Source organism: Pelmatolapia mariae, linkage group LG8 (genome assembly GCF_036321145.2).
Source record: "Pelmatolapia mariae isolate MD_Pm_ZW linkage group LG8, Pm_UMD_F_2, whole genome shotgun sequence".
In the NCBI taxonomy this organism is placed as follows: Eukaryota; Metazoa; Chordata; class Actinopteri; order Cichliformes; family Cichlidae; genus Pelmatolapia; species Pelmatolapia mariae.
In genome coordinates, this window is record NC_086234.1 from 19,390,386 (window position 1) to 19,406,711 (window position 16,326).

The 16,326-nt window shown below is 40.2% G+C and overlaps 3 protein-coding genes across 5 annotated transcripts; 1 reads left to right on the plus strand and 2 right to left on the minus strand.

Annotated features, from left to right (window-relative positions):
• Window positions 1-380: 380 nt before the first annotated feature.
• On the minus strand, window positions 381-5,543 carry si:dkey-220f10.4 (tubby protein). The gene is made up of 13 exons (XM_063481412.1): window positions 5,459-5,543; window positions 5,276-5,374; window positions 4,251-4,410; window positions 3,919-4,149; window positions 3,701-3,829; window positions 3,403-3,576; window positions 3,162-3,322; window positions 2,911-3,072; window positions 2,699-2,811; window positions 1,361-1,475; window positions 1,139-1,237; window positions 873-1,044; window positions 381-787 (listed from the first exon to the last, which is right to left on the minus strand). Exons 2-13 carry the CDS (start codon window positions 5,315-5,317, stop codon window positions 654-656), a joined length of 1,692 nt encoding a protein of 563 aa, XP_063337482.1. The 5' UTR covers window positions 5,318-5,374; window positions 5,459-5,543; the 3' UTR covers window positions 381-653.
• A 950-nt stretch (window positions 5,544-6,493) lies between these two features.
• On the plus strand, window positions 6,494-10,642 carry cfap119 (cilia and flagella associated protein 119). Of its 3 annotated transcripts, none has more exons than XM_063481416.1 (9): window positions 6,494-6,546; window positions 7,192-7,226; window positions 7,335-7,400; window positions 7,490-7,653; window positions 7,967-8,037; window positions 8,155-8,271; window positions 9,191-9,269; window positions 10,317-10,391; window positions 10,488-10,642. In XM_063481416.1, the coding sequence occupies exons 2-9, from the start codon at window positions 7,219-7,221 to the stop codon at window positions 10,640-10,642; spliced, it is 735 nt and encodes a 244-aa protein (XP_063337486.1). In that variant the 5' UTR covers window positions 6,494-6,546; window positions 7,192-7,218. The 3 variants fall into 3 exon arrangements, with proteins under 3 accessions (XP_063337486.1, XP_063337485.1, XP_063337487.1); XM_063481415.1 differs by lacking the exon at window positions 6,494-6,546 and adding an exon at window positions 6,811-7,003; XM_063481417.1 differs by lacking the exon at window positions 6,494-6,546 and adding an exon at window positions 6,976-7,003 and having other exon boundaries at window positions 7,340-7,400.
• Window positions 10,643-10,707: 65 nt separating this feature from the next.
• On the minus strand, window positions 10,708-16,315 carry phkg2 (phosphorylase kinase, gamma 2 (testis)). The gene is made up of 10 exons (XM_063481414.1): window positions 16,131-16,315; window positions 15,767-15,878; window positions 14,392-14,567; window positions 14,238-14,292; window positions 14,065-14,130; window positions 13,011-13,174; window positions 12,838-12,928; window positions 12,598-12,751; window positions 12,321-12,446; window positions 10,708-12,227 (listed from the first exon to the last, which is right to left on the minus strand). The coding sequence occupies exons 2-10, from the start codon at window positions 15,859-15,861 to the stop codon at window positions 11,982-11,984; spliced, it is 1,173 nt and encodes a 390-aa protein (XP_063337484.1). The 5' UTR covers window positions 15,862-15,878; window positions 16,131-16,315; the 3' UTR covers window positions 10,708-11,981.
• Window positions 16,316-16,326: the final 11 nt, after the last annotated feature.

Genomic DNA, 16,326 nt, shown 5'->3' on the forward strand with positions numbered 1-16,326 from the left:
TAGTGTTCAAATCTTTATATTGTGCAAGAAGAGAAATCTGCAACGTGTTGCAGTTCTTCTACATCTGATACAGTTTTTTTCCCTCTGTTTTTAGTACTTTGATAAAAAAAAAAAGTTTCCTTTTCGTGATAAACACTCTGAGATGATAGCAAACAGCTAGAGATGTCACATGTAATCACACTGATACAAATCTGAGAGGCTGATTGAAGCTACAAAAGTTGTACTAATCAAGTTAATGGAAAAGTCCACAGGCTGATAACACTGTGGGCTTTTTTTGTCACGGAAAATATCAGCAATGTAATGTTTAAATAATAAAATTCATTAAGTAAACATAGAGAAAGATTAAATATTTTAAATATGACTCTTCGCACACTTGCAAATATTTTAATACTGTTAATCAATTTTTAATGGGTAGTGTTCACATGGTAATCTTTCACATTTGAAAAGTTCTTTGCACATCTGAGAAATATGAAAAGTAAACCCTTATTTTAACAGTGGTGGTAAAATAGTAAACAGCCCTATAAAATAAGTCTCCTCTGATGTCTGTGGCATATTAAATGTATATGTTAGTGTTACAGTCCGGCAGGATACAGAACATGAAAACTGATCCTGTGTGGGGATCTCTTTAAGCACTTGAGGCACACCAGCATCGCTCACTCGCAGGCCAGCTTGCCATCAAAGGATGAGAGGGTAATGGCAAAGGCTTGCAGGGCACACATAGGGAAACTGTAGTCCATAGAGAAGACGTCCTCAGCTACGCGGCCAAACTGCATCACGATGTAGTCCTCTGGAAAAAACAGGAGGGCATTGAAGTTAATGAGCCAAATCTTTTCTCCAGTAGTTATTCAGAGACGGACAATAAGTCGTCCTACCATTGTCAGGGTGGATGATCTGGAAGTTTTTGACAGAGGCCTGGGTGACACGTCCGTGAAAGTTGAGCACGTACGACTGAGTCTGTTCGTTCCAGCTCGGGGATTTGTTCACCAGGGTGACCAGTTTGTCCGTGTTGCCATTTGCATGGCGGGCCAACAGAGTCTCCAGGTCCTGGAATAAGAGGATAAGATAAGTTGATCTGAAATAATTCACTCCTATCACAGGTTTAATAACACTGTGAATGAGTTTTATGTTTTACTTATACATTTTTGGGCCGGATGACCACTCTTTCATCATTCTCCAGCATGCCAGGGATGAGCACCGTCATCTTCCTTGGACCCTTGAAACCCAGCACATTTGTCTCCTGGAATGTGATAAATGGTTGTGATGCATGTTGGAAAGCTTTGTGTATTCTGCAAATAGCATGCATATGTGTGTGTGTGTGTGTGTGTGTGTGTGTGTGTGTGTGTGTGTGTGTGGTACCTACGTAGCAAATTGCTGCTAGCTCTTGCCGCACTGATTCACACTCTTTTATGAAAGGTTTTTTCTCCGGGTTTTCACCTCCATCATAGACTGTGAACTTTGTACCTAGCACATTTGACCTGAAACAAATGAGTCCTATCAGAATCATGATCTAAAACAATTTGAGCTAGCACACACACCACAGATGCTTTGATGCTCACTTATTTTTTCCGGTAAGTCAGCATTGCAGATCTTTGTTAGGGAAAAGGCCAGAGTGGTGACAAGTGCTTTTAAACCCCCATTAGCTGGGCTCACTCTTCAGATGGCTGTCAGTTCAGTTTGGTCCAGATTGGAACGTCAGCAATCACAGATGGAGTGCAGTGGCTTTTTTTTTTTTTTTTTACACATTCGTGGTGCTCTCACACTGAAGTGTATTACCCCAAGAAAGCTATATTCTCACAGAGGTGCTGGCATAGCTGTGAACTCTTAGCCTAGTTTGTACAGCAGATCAAAAATTTGGGATCACATAGAAATGCCCAACTTCTAACCATCTTATGGTGCTTTTTCTATTCTACTTAAGTTCTTTATGTCTGTAGCTGGAGCCTCCCATGTGTCATAGATTCTATTGCAGGGCAAATGATTTCTGGCCAAGCCAGACGGGTGACTGTGCGTTTGAGGTGTTTAGCCAAATAAGGAACACTTGTTAGACATAAGGCAACTGGGCACGTGCCTGACACGAGCTCTGAGTATCATAAAGGAAATGTGAAGGAGTGTGCACTTTGGTAGTGGTGAAGTGGGAGATCTGTGCAAGATATATGACGGACGCTGCTCGACTGAAGCCAGTTTACTTTAAAACCACGCAGATATTTCATACCTCTCAAAGAAGCAGTCAGCTGGCACTCTGTCTATAATAAAGCAGACCCTTTCCTGCCCTGTTCAGCTGTCATGAGAACAGTTTGACCATATGGCATATAAGAAGTGCCAATCCAACTTACTGGAGGTGCTTTGGAGGTGTGAAACGCCTCCAGATTACCTTAACAAACTTACAGCGAGAGTGCCAAAGGTCAGCAAGGCTGTGAATGCTGCGGATAAGACAATTCTTTAAAGAAAGCAAAGTAAAAATCACAACTTTTACTTTGCTTTACTTTTACTATAACTCGCTGAATTCATTTTTATGAAAAGGTGGAGTTTTCTAGGTAAATAAAAAGGTTTAAAAAGTGAGTTCAGCTGTCCAAAGATCTCCAAGGAAACTTGGGATGAAAATGACCGAGGTTACAACCGATCAGAGCTGTAACACAAGACCAAAAGACCGGATCATACTAGATTTTTCATTTTAAATGGTGAAATCACCAAAATCCCTCACCTTAGTTTTCCTATGTAGGAGTTTGTATCTCTGGATAGATTTGTGGGGTCAGTGGAGATGAGATAGTTGGATGTTTTGCACTTCTTTCTCTTTCGGCCCGCCATTAGAAACACCTAGAGGTGGCACAGTGGTTAAACAGAGGGAGAAAATGATGCTTTGACACAAATACGACAGCAAAATGATATTACTGTAACTAAAAAAAGTGTACCAACCCTCTTTCCATCCTCTTTCTCCATGTGGAGGTAGTAAGTTGGGTAAATGCCCTTCTCCATGCCTCTCCTGTCCCTCGTGACCCTGCACTGGATCGTCACGTCTCTAGGAGCAGGACGTAAGGCAAACTTCTCAAGATCTTCCACCGATATTGGAGAAGTTGGCTGAAAAGAGAAAGGATGTGAATGATTTTTTGAGATCTTTTCCATTTGTTTTTTGGTTATTTTTGCTTCTTGTGCTTGTAACGTCTTACTCTTTCATTAGATTCACTGGCTGTAGATGAACTCTCCCTGTAGTTGGAGTTCAGGGACGCTAGACTTCGTGTAGTTTTCTCTGCTTTGTGTGACTTTTTCTCTTTTTTCTCTTTCTCTTGGACCTCCTCGTCTTTGCTCTCGTCACTTATTTGGCATCTGGCTATAGAGATAAACAATGACAATGTTCTTTTATAAAACTTTAAAGAACCGGGGATCATACAGAACAGATTTTTCTCTCACATGTGTCCAGGTCTTTTTTCCTTTTAGGTGTTTGAGAAGCATTCCTCTGAAGCCCATCTTCTTCTTCTTCTTCTTCTTCTTCTTGTTCAGCGTCACTTTGATCTTGTTTAGTCTTCTCTGGGCTTACCTCTGCTGACACTGCTTCAGACGTTAAAGCCTCCTGTAGGTTCTTCTCTGTAAAAGAGCAGACACTTGCATAAAGCTTGATGTGAAGCTCCTTTAATTTAATGGAAGTGGGTTTTTTCTTGTTAGATGCAAAGCTCTTAGAGTGGAAGTGTGAATTTGTTAGTTTTATTACTTTTGCGCTCTTGTTTGGTTGTCTTGTTTGTCTTCGGTGCGTCGACAGAGTCTTTGCTCTTCTTCTTTGTTTTTTTCTCCTTCTTCTCCGTGTCTTTTTCTTTCTTCTTTTCCTCTGTCTCTTCCACCTCTGAAAAAGCAGTTAGTTGCAGATCAATAGGCGTCTGTAATGAACAGCGTCCATCAAAGCACGGGACAGTTTCTTACATCACCACTTACGTTTGGCTTTGTCTTTTTTCACATCTTTCTTCTTTGTCTTTTTCCCTTCCACTTGGGCTTCGTTGGCCCCTTCACATTTCACCTCAGGCTCTCTGTCAATCTCCAAGTTCATTTTCTTGGGAACGACTGGCTTCTCTGCAGGCATCTCATCTAAATCCACGTTTGCTGTTGCGTCACCTTCACCAAGTGTAATCACATCCAGTGGGTTATCATGGGCATGCTCAACTTGATCTTCAAAATAAGCAAAAAACAAACAAACAAAAAAGATTTACTGTGATTAAACAGAAAATGATAAAAAATAAAAAAATAAAATCACACATTCTAACACCAACCACTAAGAGAAGTGCTGCTCAGGGATTGGCTGATCAACAGAGGCGTCTCATCAGAGTGGACAGCTTTGTGCTTTCGATTCTTCTGTCGAGTGTCCCGGTTGGTCAACACCATTTGAGAATCAGCTCTCTTCTTCTGCTGCTTCTTCATCAAAAGGGTTCGCTGTGGGTCACACATCAGACAAACTCGGTCTCTACACAGTGTTCACACATGGAAATATAATTACATAGATATGGTCCAAATGGGCTCTTGAGAGTCATTAATAAAACGATGTTCTGCTTTCTCTCTCATGCAACTGAATTCAGTTCAATTCAATTTTATTTATGTATTGCCAAATCACAACAACAGTCACCTAAAAGTGCTTATATTTAAGGTAAAGACTCAACAGTCAGAGGACGAGCAATTGGCAACAGTGGGAAGGAAAAACTCCCCACTGTTGAAGAAAGCTCCAGGAGAACCAGGCTAAGGGAGGGGCTCTGGGAAGTTAGATGGTGAGTTGTAGTGGTTTTAATTCTGGACAGCCTAAATGATTGTCTGTTATAAACATGCAGGTGCTCATGCACCTGCATGTTCATTTTTACAGTTTACTACACTAATACTGCTAGTTCTTAATTTAGGATTAGTACTTTACTACTATGGGTTACGTGCTGACGTGACTACTATAGGGCACATATGTAAAGCTTAAATAGATCAAAACCGCATACTATATAGCATAAACGGGCCTGGGACTTGAAGTTTAGCAGCTCAGGAAACAGCAGGTGGTTCTGACACAGACTGTGACCTTTTCCAACTGGAGAAAGATCTTTTTTTTTTAATGTATCGATTTTTGTAAAGCTATGCTTAAATTTTAGTACTTGTGAGGAACAACTGACAAAATTTTAGCGTTTGCTCCAGTCTCAGTGTGACAGTCTTGCATGCTTTTTACAAAATGGTAACACCTATGTAATGTTTGCAATTATAATTCTTGTACCAGTGGAAACTAGAATATATAAAAGATATATTTAAATTATAATCATTGTATCTTCACCTGGTTGTCCAGCTTCTGTTGTCGTATGTCGGGCTCCTCCATGTCCGGGTAAAACCTCCCTATTAACTGATGAAGCAGTCACTAGATGAATCAGAGTATCTGCAAACAAAAGATGAAGTCCACCATCAACGCTCAAGGTGAGAACAATTAAAAAATGTTGACTGTGTCCAGAGAAAAACCCACTAAGTGCAATTAAGGACGGAAAGCGGGTGTTTGATTGTGCCGCCCAGCTCCATCTGCCAGTCTGTCCACCTGCGTGCAGCAGAAGGCAAAGTAGATTAAATGGGGATAATGTTCTTAAACTACACAGCGGCAGCTCAGTCAGGGTGACGAGCAGCCTGTTGAACAGGCTTTCCATGACTACTTCATGAAGATGTTAAGGCCTGCAGCAGAAACGTGAGGCAAGAGAAACAGGAATGTGGTGCCCCCATCCACTCCCAGCTCCTCTATCACTTACCCCGTAAACAAACACGGAAGCCACAGCAGTCTCACAGATTGCCCCCAAAGCTTCTCGCTATTACTTACTGCGGTTTGCTACGCATCTCTTTGGGTTCAGTTAATGACCCCCACCCCTCAAAACATAAACAACAAAAAAAAACCCAAAACAAAAACACAGCAGCTATTGACAGAAAACTCAGGCAGGTTTATGGCGTTGCCATGGTTACGGCTTCAAGCAGCGATGGGGAGCTTAAAAAGAGCCCCAAACCCAGCATCTTTAATTGGACAAAATCAGAGGCATTACAGAAGGAGTTAATGTAGTCAGATATTGTAAGCTACAAATACTGCTTGATTTATTATTATTATTATTATTAATAATAATAATAATAATAATAGTAATTTAGTAAATTTCAATTAATCTAAGGGTTATGTTGAGAAACTAAAGTGTTATTAAAACTCATTCGTTTTAATAATTTTTTATATTTTTTATTAATATTTTATTAGTTTTATAAGCTTTCTTATAGCTTCTACAAGAGTATTTTATGTATTTATTTACTTATTTATTTATCACACAACAGGCTGACTCATTACATCTTTCGCCTGCAATTTTTTTCTCTCTGTTTATTTTTAGATTTAACTTTCGACTCTTCATCCTGCATTATGTTGGCACTGCGTTTGGCATAACGATCCGAAAACATACAGCCAAAGGTCGTTAGCCTCCTATTTTCAGCCACAAGAACAAGAAATCCAGCAGCAGATGGATGACTCCCACAGAGCGCTGATCTCATCATCATGGGTTTAGCCGAGGACTTGCAAATGTACCAAGTGATGAGGTTTTTAATTAATTCATTATTATTGTTTTGTTTTTCTTTTTGTTTTGTTTTGTTTTGTGTGTGTGTGTGTGTGGGGGGGGGGGGCACTTCACTGTACATTAAATTGTAAGTTAATAACAAATCAATACGGCTCATGCCGTTATCTTTAAGAGCATTGCTGCATAAATAAGATCTATTGAATTATATAACATGATATATAATAATGTGATAAATAATAAATATAACAAATGTTTATTTAGTTGTTTTATTTTGTAGGACCCTGAACCGGAAAAAGATAAAAGTGGCCTGTTGCTAGGATACAGGTGGCTAACAAAACGGAGCATACTCCGGGCAGATTTATTTTCTGATATATTTTCTTTAAACTGTAAACCACGTTTTGAAGTCTGTCCATTTTAACTATAGCTAGTTATTTCACCTAAAGAAATAATAACTTTTAAAAATGAATGGGACAATTAAGGTATGCTCTTCAAGTTTTATTCGCTGCTTCTGTGTTCGGTTCTCTTTACTTCCTACTCATTTAACCTATGTTAATTAAAACAAACAAACGAACTTTTTGGCATAAATATTCATGTTATAGCTTACATTTGACAGAGCTTTTATTATTATTTGTAAAGGGTTACAATGTATAATCGTTTTCTTTCCTAGCTACCACATGACCTGAAAGCTAAAGTGATGCTATGGTGAGAGCTGGGTCACACACACGGTGCAGATCATTTTCGTTAGCTTCCATTTTATTTACACTTTGCCTGCCTGATTGTAATATTTATCCACGAATCTATTTCCCTCAGGACAGATGTAAGCTACCATGATATGGAAGAGATCAACAAAATGCAATCCATTCCCGATCTGGAGAGGTTTCTGTCACTCATTTATAAACAATAATCACTCAATTATAGGGCACAGACGTTATTTAGGGGGGGTTACTTGTTCTCCTCTGTGACAGTGCTCTATGCAGTGTGCTTCGAGTTGAACTCCCTGAACCCAGAAAGGGAGTTCTTCTGGAGCTGTACGTTGAGACGGTGCTTTTCTGCAGAGAGCACAGCTTCAACAAAGAACAAACGTCTACTCTCTTGTCCATTATCAAGTCCATTCATGAAGCCAACGTAGGTAAGCAAAGTAGCTTTATCTTAACTATGTGTAGTCAGCAAGGTGGGGTCTATCTGGCTTTGAAAATGATGTGTTTAAAATCAAAACAGTACAAATTATCTCTTCTCCTCACAACGTTTGTTTAGCACAGACTCATCTCTTCTGTTAAGGCTGTAAAAAATACAGTATTTAGGCAATTGAAGGAAATACTGTACAATCTTATGAGTCAGTGATTAACTCAGTAAGATTGTTGACCTAGTGTCACGTGACTTGCATCGCCACCATTAAATGCTAAAGTGTCCTTTAACATGTGTCTGAACCTCCTTTCTTGCAGAAACTCCACTCAATAACTCGGAGCAGTGTTTCAAGTACTGCAGGGAGCTTCTGTTATGCCACTCAGTCAGGGTGTGTGCAAAATTTGGCAGTCACTGTTTCATTTTCGAACTCATACAGATCCACGACTGTAATGCTGATTCATGGTGTGTGTGTGTGTGTGTGTGTGTGTGTGTCTCCCCTCTACAGCGGCCTCCGTTCAGCATCAGCCTCTTCAATGCTGATGAGGTTAACCGTGTCTTAACATACATCCTCAACAACTACATGAAACACTACAAGCTATATAAATATATCTTTACCACACAGGTAAATGTCATGAATTAACTGACTTGAGTTTTCAGTATTTGTCTTTAGGTAAAGTAAAATGTATTTCTAAAGCACATAGATTGCATTTAGTGCTACATGCTCGTTTGTGCAATAATAAATTATATTACAAATATACAAACAAACAAATATAAAATAGAATAGCCCTTTATTGTCATTGTCATACAAGGAAATTATGGGTGCTCCATGCCAGCTGTGCAGGAGTAAAAAAAAATAGTAAAGACATCAGGAATATATAGGAACAGAAGATATATATACAAACTAGAGGGATATGTATATATGTATGTACAAAGCAATAGAAAGGCACACAGTGGAGAGCAAAGTGCTTTGAGGTAGTGCAAAGAAAAGACTTGGTCTGAATAGATTCTGTGTATGAGTGGCCAGAGGTGGGTGGGCAGGGTGGGGTGTGGGGGGATAGTGTTTGTTAACAGTTTGAATGGCCCAGGGCAAGAAGCTGTTTGTGAGTCTGGAGGTGTGGGACCTGATTGACCTGAGGTGCTGACCAGGGGTCACCAGTGATGGCCCTGGTTTTTCCTGAGACAGGACGATCTGGCGATGACCTCCAGGGGTGGCAGTGGGTAGCCAATGATTTTTTTGGGCCGTGTTAGTTACCCTCTGTGCAGCTTTCCTGTTCTCAGTAGTGCCCCCTGTGTACCAAATACATGTTAAAAGAAGAAGGAGAAGAAGCAATCGTAAACATGAAACCATAAACCGTTAAATATAATGTATAATATAATCAATAATTTATAATAAATAAATAATAATACGTGATAATTAAGAAATTACATATATATATATTTTATTTTATTTTTTTTTTTTAAACCTTTCATGAAAACATCAGAAGAGATTAACGTGAGTCTGTGATTTTAGCTAAGTTTTCTTTCCACCATTTTTCAAACAGGTAAATCTTGATCTGTCTATGAGATACTCTGGGATGCCGGATATTGGATCACCTACCGTGGAGGATTCTTCTGCACCAGGTAAAAAACAAAGTTTTTAGTAGCATTAAAGTTACATATAGAGAGGGAGAGCAATTATATTTTATTCTCTCCTTTTCCCCTTTTTCTTTCTCCCTCTTTCTTTTACCCTCCTGCCTGTCAGCTTGGACAATGCCACATCACACATATACTGTATTAGCAGAAATAACACGAATAGAAATGAATAAACAAAAACAGATGAAAGTAACACGCAAACAAGAGCCTATAGAGAATTTACAGAGTTCATCTTGGACAAGCAAACGTGTTTGGCACAAAAAAACGCTGTCAGACAAGGAAGACAAAAAAAAAAAGAATAAGCAATCTGAAATCATACAGTGTTAAGATAAGAAAGAAAGTAAATTCAGATGTTTTCAGTCGCATTACCACAGATTCATAAAATGAAGCAACAAGCCACGCAGTCTGTCTTTACAAACATTTGTGAAAGAATGGGTCGCTCTAAAGAGCTCACTGAATTTGAATGTGGCGCTGTAATAGGATGTCGCCATTGCAACAACTCATTTTGTAAAATTTCTTCCCTCATAAATATTCTACTATCACCTGTAAGTGAGATTATTGCAAAGTAGAAGCTTTTAGGAACTGCAGAAACTCGGCCAATGCTCTGCTGGCTCACTTAACTGCAGAGCACCGACCCTTCTCTGGAATTATCACCAGTACAGAAACAGTGTGCCGGGAGCTTCATGACATGGATTTCTTTGTATAGCTGGCTCAGAAATTCGGTTCATGTAGTGTATGAAAATCGTCTTCTACCTCTTTGCAGTGACTACATGTGTGATCCAATCTTGCACAGTTGTGGTTGGAGTGAGATTGGATCAACTGTGCTGCCTGACCAAGCATTGCCAAACTCTTGCAAAACATTCTTAATCTCATTTCACTTCCTGTGGAAATGAATATTAAAAGAAAAGAAACATGAAAGCATCCCTCCAATCCAGCACCTGCCTTGTTATGTGTTGCATTAAAAATGGGATATTTAAAAAAAAGAAAAGAAAAAAAAGTACTAAGCTATACTTATTATTACTTTAATCCGACCAGGTGTTGAGAATGAGACAGAGGCGGAAGATGGGACATTGTCTGAAACACAGCAAGCCTCCATCGTGGCCCCAGCAGGTAAAAATCACGGCAGCGCTGCAGTTGTGCTGCAGGCGTAACTTTTACAGTCCAAGCAATGTCATGCATGTAATGGCTTTATTTCCTCACTTTCAGGAGCCACATCTGAGCTGAAGGCGCTGATAGAGCAACAAGTCAGAGAGCAGATGACGCTTGTGTCTGGGCAACTAGATCAGCGGATTAAAGAAAAAGCATCTCAGCAAAACAGTGCTTTAGATTACTCACAGAACAGCCACAAAGACAAAAAATAACACACTTTGTTTTGCCCCATCTAGACAGGCGATAGATTTCAAATAAAGCACTCCTGCAAAGCAGCACGATTAAAACATTTGTTTTATTGTCAATAAAACCATTTTTCCCCATGGACAGCACAACATACTTTATACCTGCATTTATATAATTACATTTTTTTTTTCCAAACAGGCACTTTCAGGAAATCAAAAAAACGTAGTTCTCTCTAGATGAAAGAATGAACTGAGTTAGGAATGGTGCTTGTTAGTTTTACAGTCGCAAACGATGTTCACAGTTAGTCTTGAGTGGGTTTCCTGCTGAGGAATGCTTGCATGCATGAAACACAACAGAAACACTCCAAATATTTAACTTGAATATTTCACACATGTGCCCCAGTGCTGACTCGTAATACTGGCATATATGTAAATCTGAGCTTTAACGCAGCACTTCTATGTACCTGTATGTGTCTAATAAAGGAGACTTATTATGCTTTTTCCTTATCTTCTGCTGTTTTTGTAGTATTACAATGTTAGGTGTTGTATTAAAGTTTCAGGTAATAAGGAAGAAAGTTGGCTTAATGGTAGTGTGGCCTGAAGGTCTGCACTAATGCGCAGTAAAGGGGTTTTATGAACCGTGAATCATGCAAAGCTACTCAAGTGGAGTCAATATGAGCATACTAGGTCCCCTAGAAATAACTAATCTCAGTGCTTTGATTTCCACTTAACCTACACAGTACTTAGAAATGCATTCTCTACATCAGAGGGGTCAAACACACACACCGTGGGCCACACGTGCAGTAAAGACGGGCAGAGTATTTTGTAAGTCGTTAAGAGCGACACTTAATTTCACCATCATCTGTTTAGTAAACGTACAATTTATTAAATACATAATTGTACTCGCCGCTAAAAGAAAAGGAAGATTTTTAAGATTTTTTTTTAAATAGATTTTTATTATGAAACACTTTTACTTGCAATCAAATTGGGCTGCATGTGGCCCATGAATTAAAATGAGTTTGACGCCACTGGCCTACTCAGTTATAACGGACGATTAACACATAAAATCCTAAATATATATATTATGATGAGTTTTACCAAAGAGATTGTGCAAGGTGTCCTCAACGGCAAATTGCACTGCAAACTGGATGACCTGACAAGGAGTTTCAAACAACAACAGATAAGGAATATTAAGTGGTGCATGCTTATCTTGAACTTTCAGAGCCATGATGCGCATTAAGGCACACAAAGATCCCCCGTCCCTGCATTCCTTATCTTGAAACAGTAACTCGATGGAGCAAACACCGCAATGACAGCACATGCAAACGGATACATAAAAGCGATTTTGAGCGACGAGGTTGACCTTTTATGTTTCAAACTCCTCCAGCTCTAGCAGCATGATCTTAGCAGTGTTCTGAAAGAGGGCTGCTCGGTTCTGCTGCTCCCCTTTCTTGACCCAGTGCCCGTAGATCCGGAAGGCGCAGCCGTCGATGAGCTTGCGCACGCCGCGGATGGAGTAAGGATCCCTCGCCAGCACCTCTCGGGTTAGTGGCCGCACCCTGCGGTAGCGGCTGTACATCCTGATGCAGGCGAGCACGCTCACTATCAGAACCTGGATGCATGGAAGCATGTGGAAGTTATTTCCTTTTTCACAGACAGTTTAAATCAGCGGCAATAACAATGCTGGGCTAACACAGCGGCTCACCCTAAACGTCTTTCTGGGGCTGAAGAGCCTCACATCCTCCCGCTGGTACTGCCTGAAGAAGGAATGCGCCAAGGCTTGCTCAGCAGTGAGACGGTTAGCTGGGTCCACCACCAGCAGCCTGGATATCTGAGTATCACAAGCACAGGGATTACACAAGTACACATGAATGATTTAAGAGATGCAAATACTGCAATATGATTTATTCTTTGCACTGGAAATGTCAATATTAGGGTTGCTGCAGAAGAAACTACAGAAAAAGCTGACTGTATGAGCTTACCAGATCCTTCACAGTGTCAGACCGGTCGTCCCACTCTGGGGAGCTGAACTGATAGCGACCCTCCATTATCATCCTCAGCATCAGCATCTGCTTACGGTGCCAGAACGGAGGCGAGCCGGCTAGTAAGGTGAAGAGGATGACTCCACAGGCCCAGCTTAGAAACACACACCATGCAAATGTTAGAAACGGCAGTGAGAAGTAGTACCTTTGTAAATCTCCGCCGAACAAAGACAGACTCACAGATCGACCTCCTTGCCGTAGCCTGGGTGCATTTCATCCATGGAACACTTTAGTATTTCAGGCGCCAAATAACCAGGTGTCCCACAGAGCTCTGATTATAACAGAAAAGATCGTTTTAAACTAATAATGGATGAACACTTGTCACAGGATATGCTCATGATCTGCAGCCATACCTCTGAGCTTCTCCCCAGGTTGTAGCTGCACGGAAAAACCAAAGTCAGAGAGTTTGATATGGCCATAATCGTCCAGGAGAATGTTCTCCGGTTTCAGATCCCGGTGGACGATGTTGAGGGAATGAAGGTATTGCACGGCCTCCAGCAGAGCTCGCATCATGCTCCTGTAGAGAACAGAAATACACACATTAGATCCTTGTTAAATGGATTTGGTCCAAGCATGTCTAAGGTTCAGAGTAAACACTGTGTAATATGTTTGTGTAATTTTAATCTTATCTTTGGCTTGATTATTCATGGGATACACAACATTGCTGGCTTCACCACGTGATTAAAATGATTGGGTATAAAATGAAAATCTTAGAGAATCAGAGCTTCTCAGAAATAAAGATGGGTAGAGAGTCAACAATCTGCAAAAACCTGCATCTAAAAATTGTGAAGCAATTTCAGAATAATGTTCCTCAATGAGTTGCAAAGACTTTGAATACCTCATTATATACTATACATAATATGCACTCCCATAACCTCAACTCAGAGAATCTAGAGAGATCTCTGTATGCAAGCAACAAAGCTAAAAAGCAGCACTCCGACTGTGATCTTGCACATCTGGAAAGGCAACATCTGTGATGAAATGTATATACAAGTTTTAGAGCAACATGTGCTCCCATCCAGACATTTTTTCTGGGAAGGCCTTGCATTTTTCAGCAGGACAATGCTAATAACAGAAACTACAAAACTACAACAACAACCCCAAAAACACGAGTGTTTTTCTTTTTTAAAGCTGCAGCTTTGAGGCTTCCGCTTTCTTGATGTGAGATTAAGTTGGGCGGCGTGACACGAGATTAAAAGTGGGTGTCGACACCAAACGTGTGATTATATTTAGATATTCAGCAGCTCTTTAATGCAGAGCTGCTCGCTGGATAACTTTTAAATAAAATCTTGAAAGGCGGCATATTTTGGAATATGGTCTGCAGAAACAGAACTTTATGATGTGCCCAATGCAAAATGCTGCTAGTATTAATTAATACAGATATAGTGCAGTCATGCTGTGGCTCACCTGGTTTCCTTCTCACTTAGGGTAACTTTTTCTGTGAGGTAGTCAAACAGCTCTCCACGTCTCATGCTGACAACAAAAGACAGCAAATTGACAAATGTTGTGGAAAAAATTCGAATTTCAGGTTGGGAGTGTAAAAAGAATTTAGTTTAATAGTTTTTTGTCCTCATACTCACAGGTCAAACACCAAAAATATGAATGTAGCAGACTCATAGGAATCAATGAGGGTGACTAAAGGGAATGAAACAGAAGAGAGCTTTAACACTTACCAAACTTTATAGAAAGAAATTTTATGATTCTTTAACAAAAGGAGAGAGAACAGCAACGTACTGATGGAGGGGTGTCCCTTCACCATGTTCAGCACTTGGATCTCTTTCAGCGTGGAGATTTTCACCTCCTCCAACTGCTGGATTGTCATCTTCTCAGCTGTGATCTCGATAATCTTCACCGCCAGCTCCTGGCCCGTGTGTCTGTGCACACACCTGCGCACCACACTGCTCACACCCCTGACAAACAATGAGCATACAATACAGTGTATTTACAACATGATCAAAAAGGACACAGAGGTACTGTGTACAGTGCTGCGAAAAAGTATTTAGCCCATTCCACTTACATGTTTCAGATCATTATACTAATTTTAATATTAGACAAAGATAACCTGAACACACTTTTTTATATGATGATTTCATTTATTAAGGGAGAAATGCTATCCAAACCTACATGGCCCTTTGTGAAAAAGGTACTGCCCCCCTAAATCTAATAACTGGCTGTGCCACCCTTGACAGCAAGAACTGCAGTCAAGCATTTGCAATACCTGGCAACGAGTCTTTCACATAACTGTGGAGGAATTTTGTTCCACTCTTCTTAGAATTCAGATGTGGACTTGCTGGTGTGTTTTGGATCATTGTTCTGCTGCATAACCTGTGTGGGCTTGAGAGTCAGTGGCTTAACAGACGGCTGTACATTCTCCTTCTGGATCTTCTGGTAGACCGCAGAATTCATTGTTTCATCAATTATAGCAAGTTATTGAGGTTCTGAAGCAGTAAAGCAGCTCCTGAGGCAAGGTAGGCCTGCAGTTCTTTAGATGTAGCTCTGGGTTCTTCTGTGACCTCCTGGATGTTGTCAGTGGCATCTTGGAGTCATTTTAAGGCCGGCCACTCCTGGGAAGGTTCACCGCATTTTCAGGTTTTCTCCATTTGTGGACAATAATGGCTCTCACTCTTTCAAGATTGATAGAAGTCAATGACTTTGTTTCTCAGCTCTTTCTCTAGATCATGACATGATGTGTTACCTTTTGAGATCTTTCAGCCTATTTTAACCTGTCAGAAATTGTCTGTTTAAATGATTTCTTTATTCAGCAGTCTGGCAGTAATCAAGCCTGGGTGTGGATTGTTCTCTTTAAAAAAAAATGCGGTTAGTCACGGTCAATTTGTGATTTAACAAGAATGTTAATTACTTTTTCACGCAGGGCCAGGTAGGTTTGGATAACTTTTTTTCTTCTTTCTATTTAACTTTAATAAACAAAAACTGCATTTCAAATTTACTTGGGTTATCTTTGTCTATTATTTAAAATTTATTGATGATATGAAACATGCAGTGTAACAAATATGCAAAAACAACGACAACAACAAACAAATCATGGGGGGGGGGCGGGGGGATGCTTTTTAACAGCATTGTATAGCTCAGGCTATTTTGGTTGACTTACCTGCCAATCACCTCTTTAGGATCATACTTCTGATAAAACTCCTTGGCCCCCACCCAGTCTGGTAATTCGTCCCCAACAACGATGTCTTTGGTCATGTTTACAGCTTATGGAGCTGTTAAAACAACAGTCACGTGTCTTAGTTTGTGCCAGTGGTTCTGAATAAACAGGAACTAGTTACCTAACTCTTGATAAGGAAGTATTGTGCCCTTAGCTTTAGTTTAAATCTAGTTAGCAGGTTAAACTTGTATACACAAATCTCCTCGACCTATTGTTATTTAGAAGTCCATCAAAACGGTTAGGTAACTGTCTTTGCTATGGCCTTGATACAGCAGCAGGTTCACTGACCGAACAGGAAGCTACTCACCATTTATGCAATCAAACGACAAGACAGAGAAGGAAACGGGGAATCAGGAAGCCCTCTCAGGTCGAGGAATCTATATTGAAGCCATAACGTGTGCGATTAAGCGGCTACAGTAACGAAATTAGCTACCGTTAACGTTAACAGCAGTTAGCTATCACCTGAGCACTGTTTACATTCTGGTCACAGTCCTGGAAGTTAT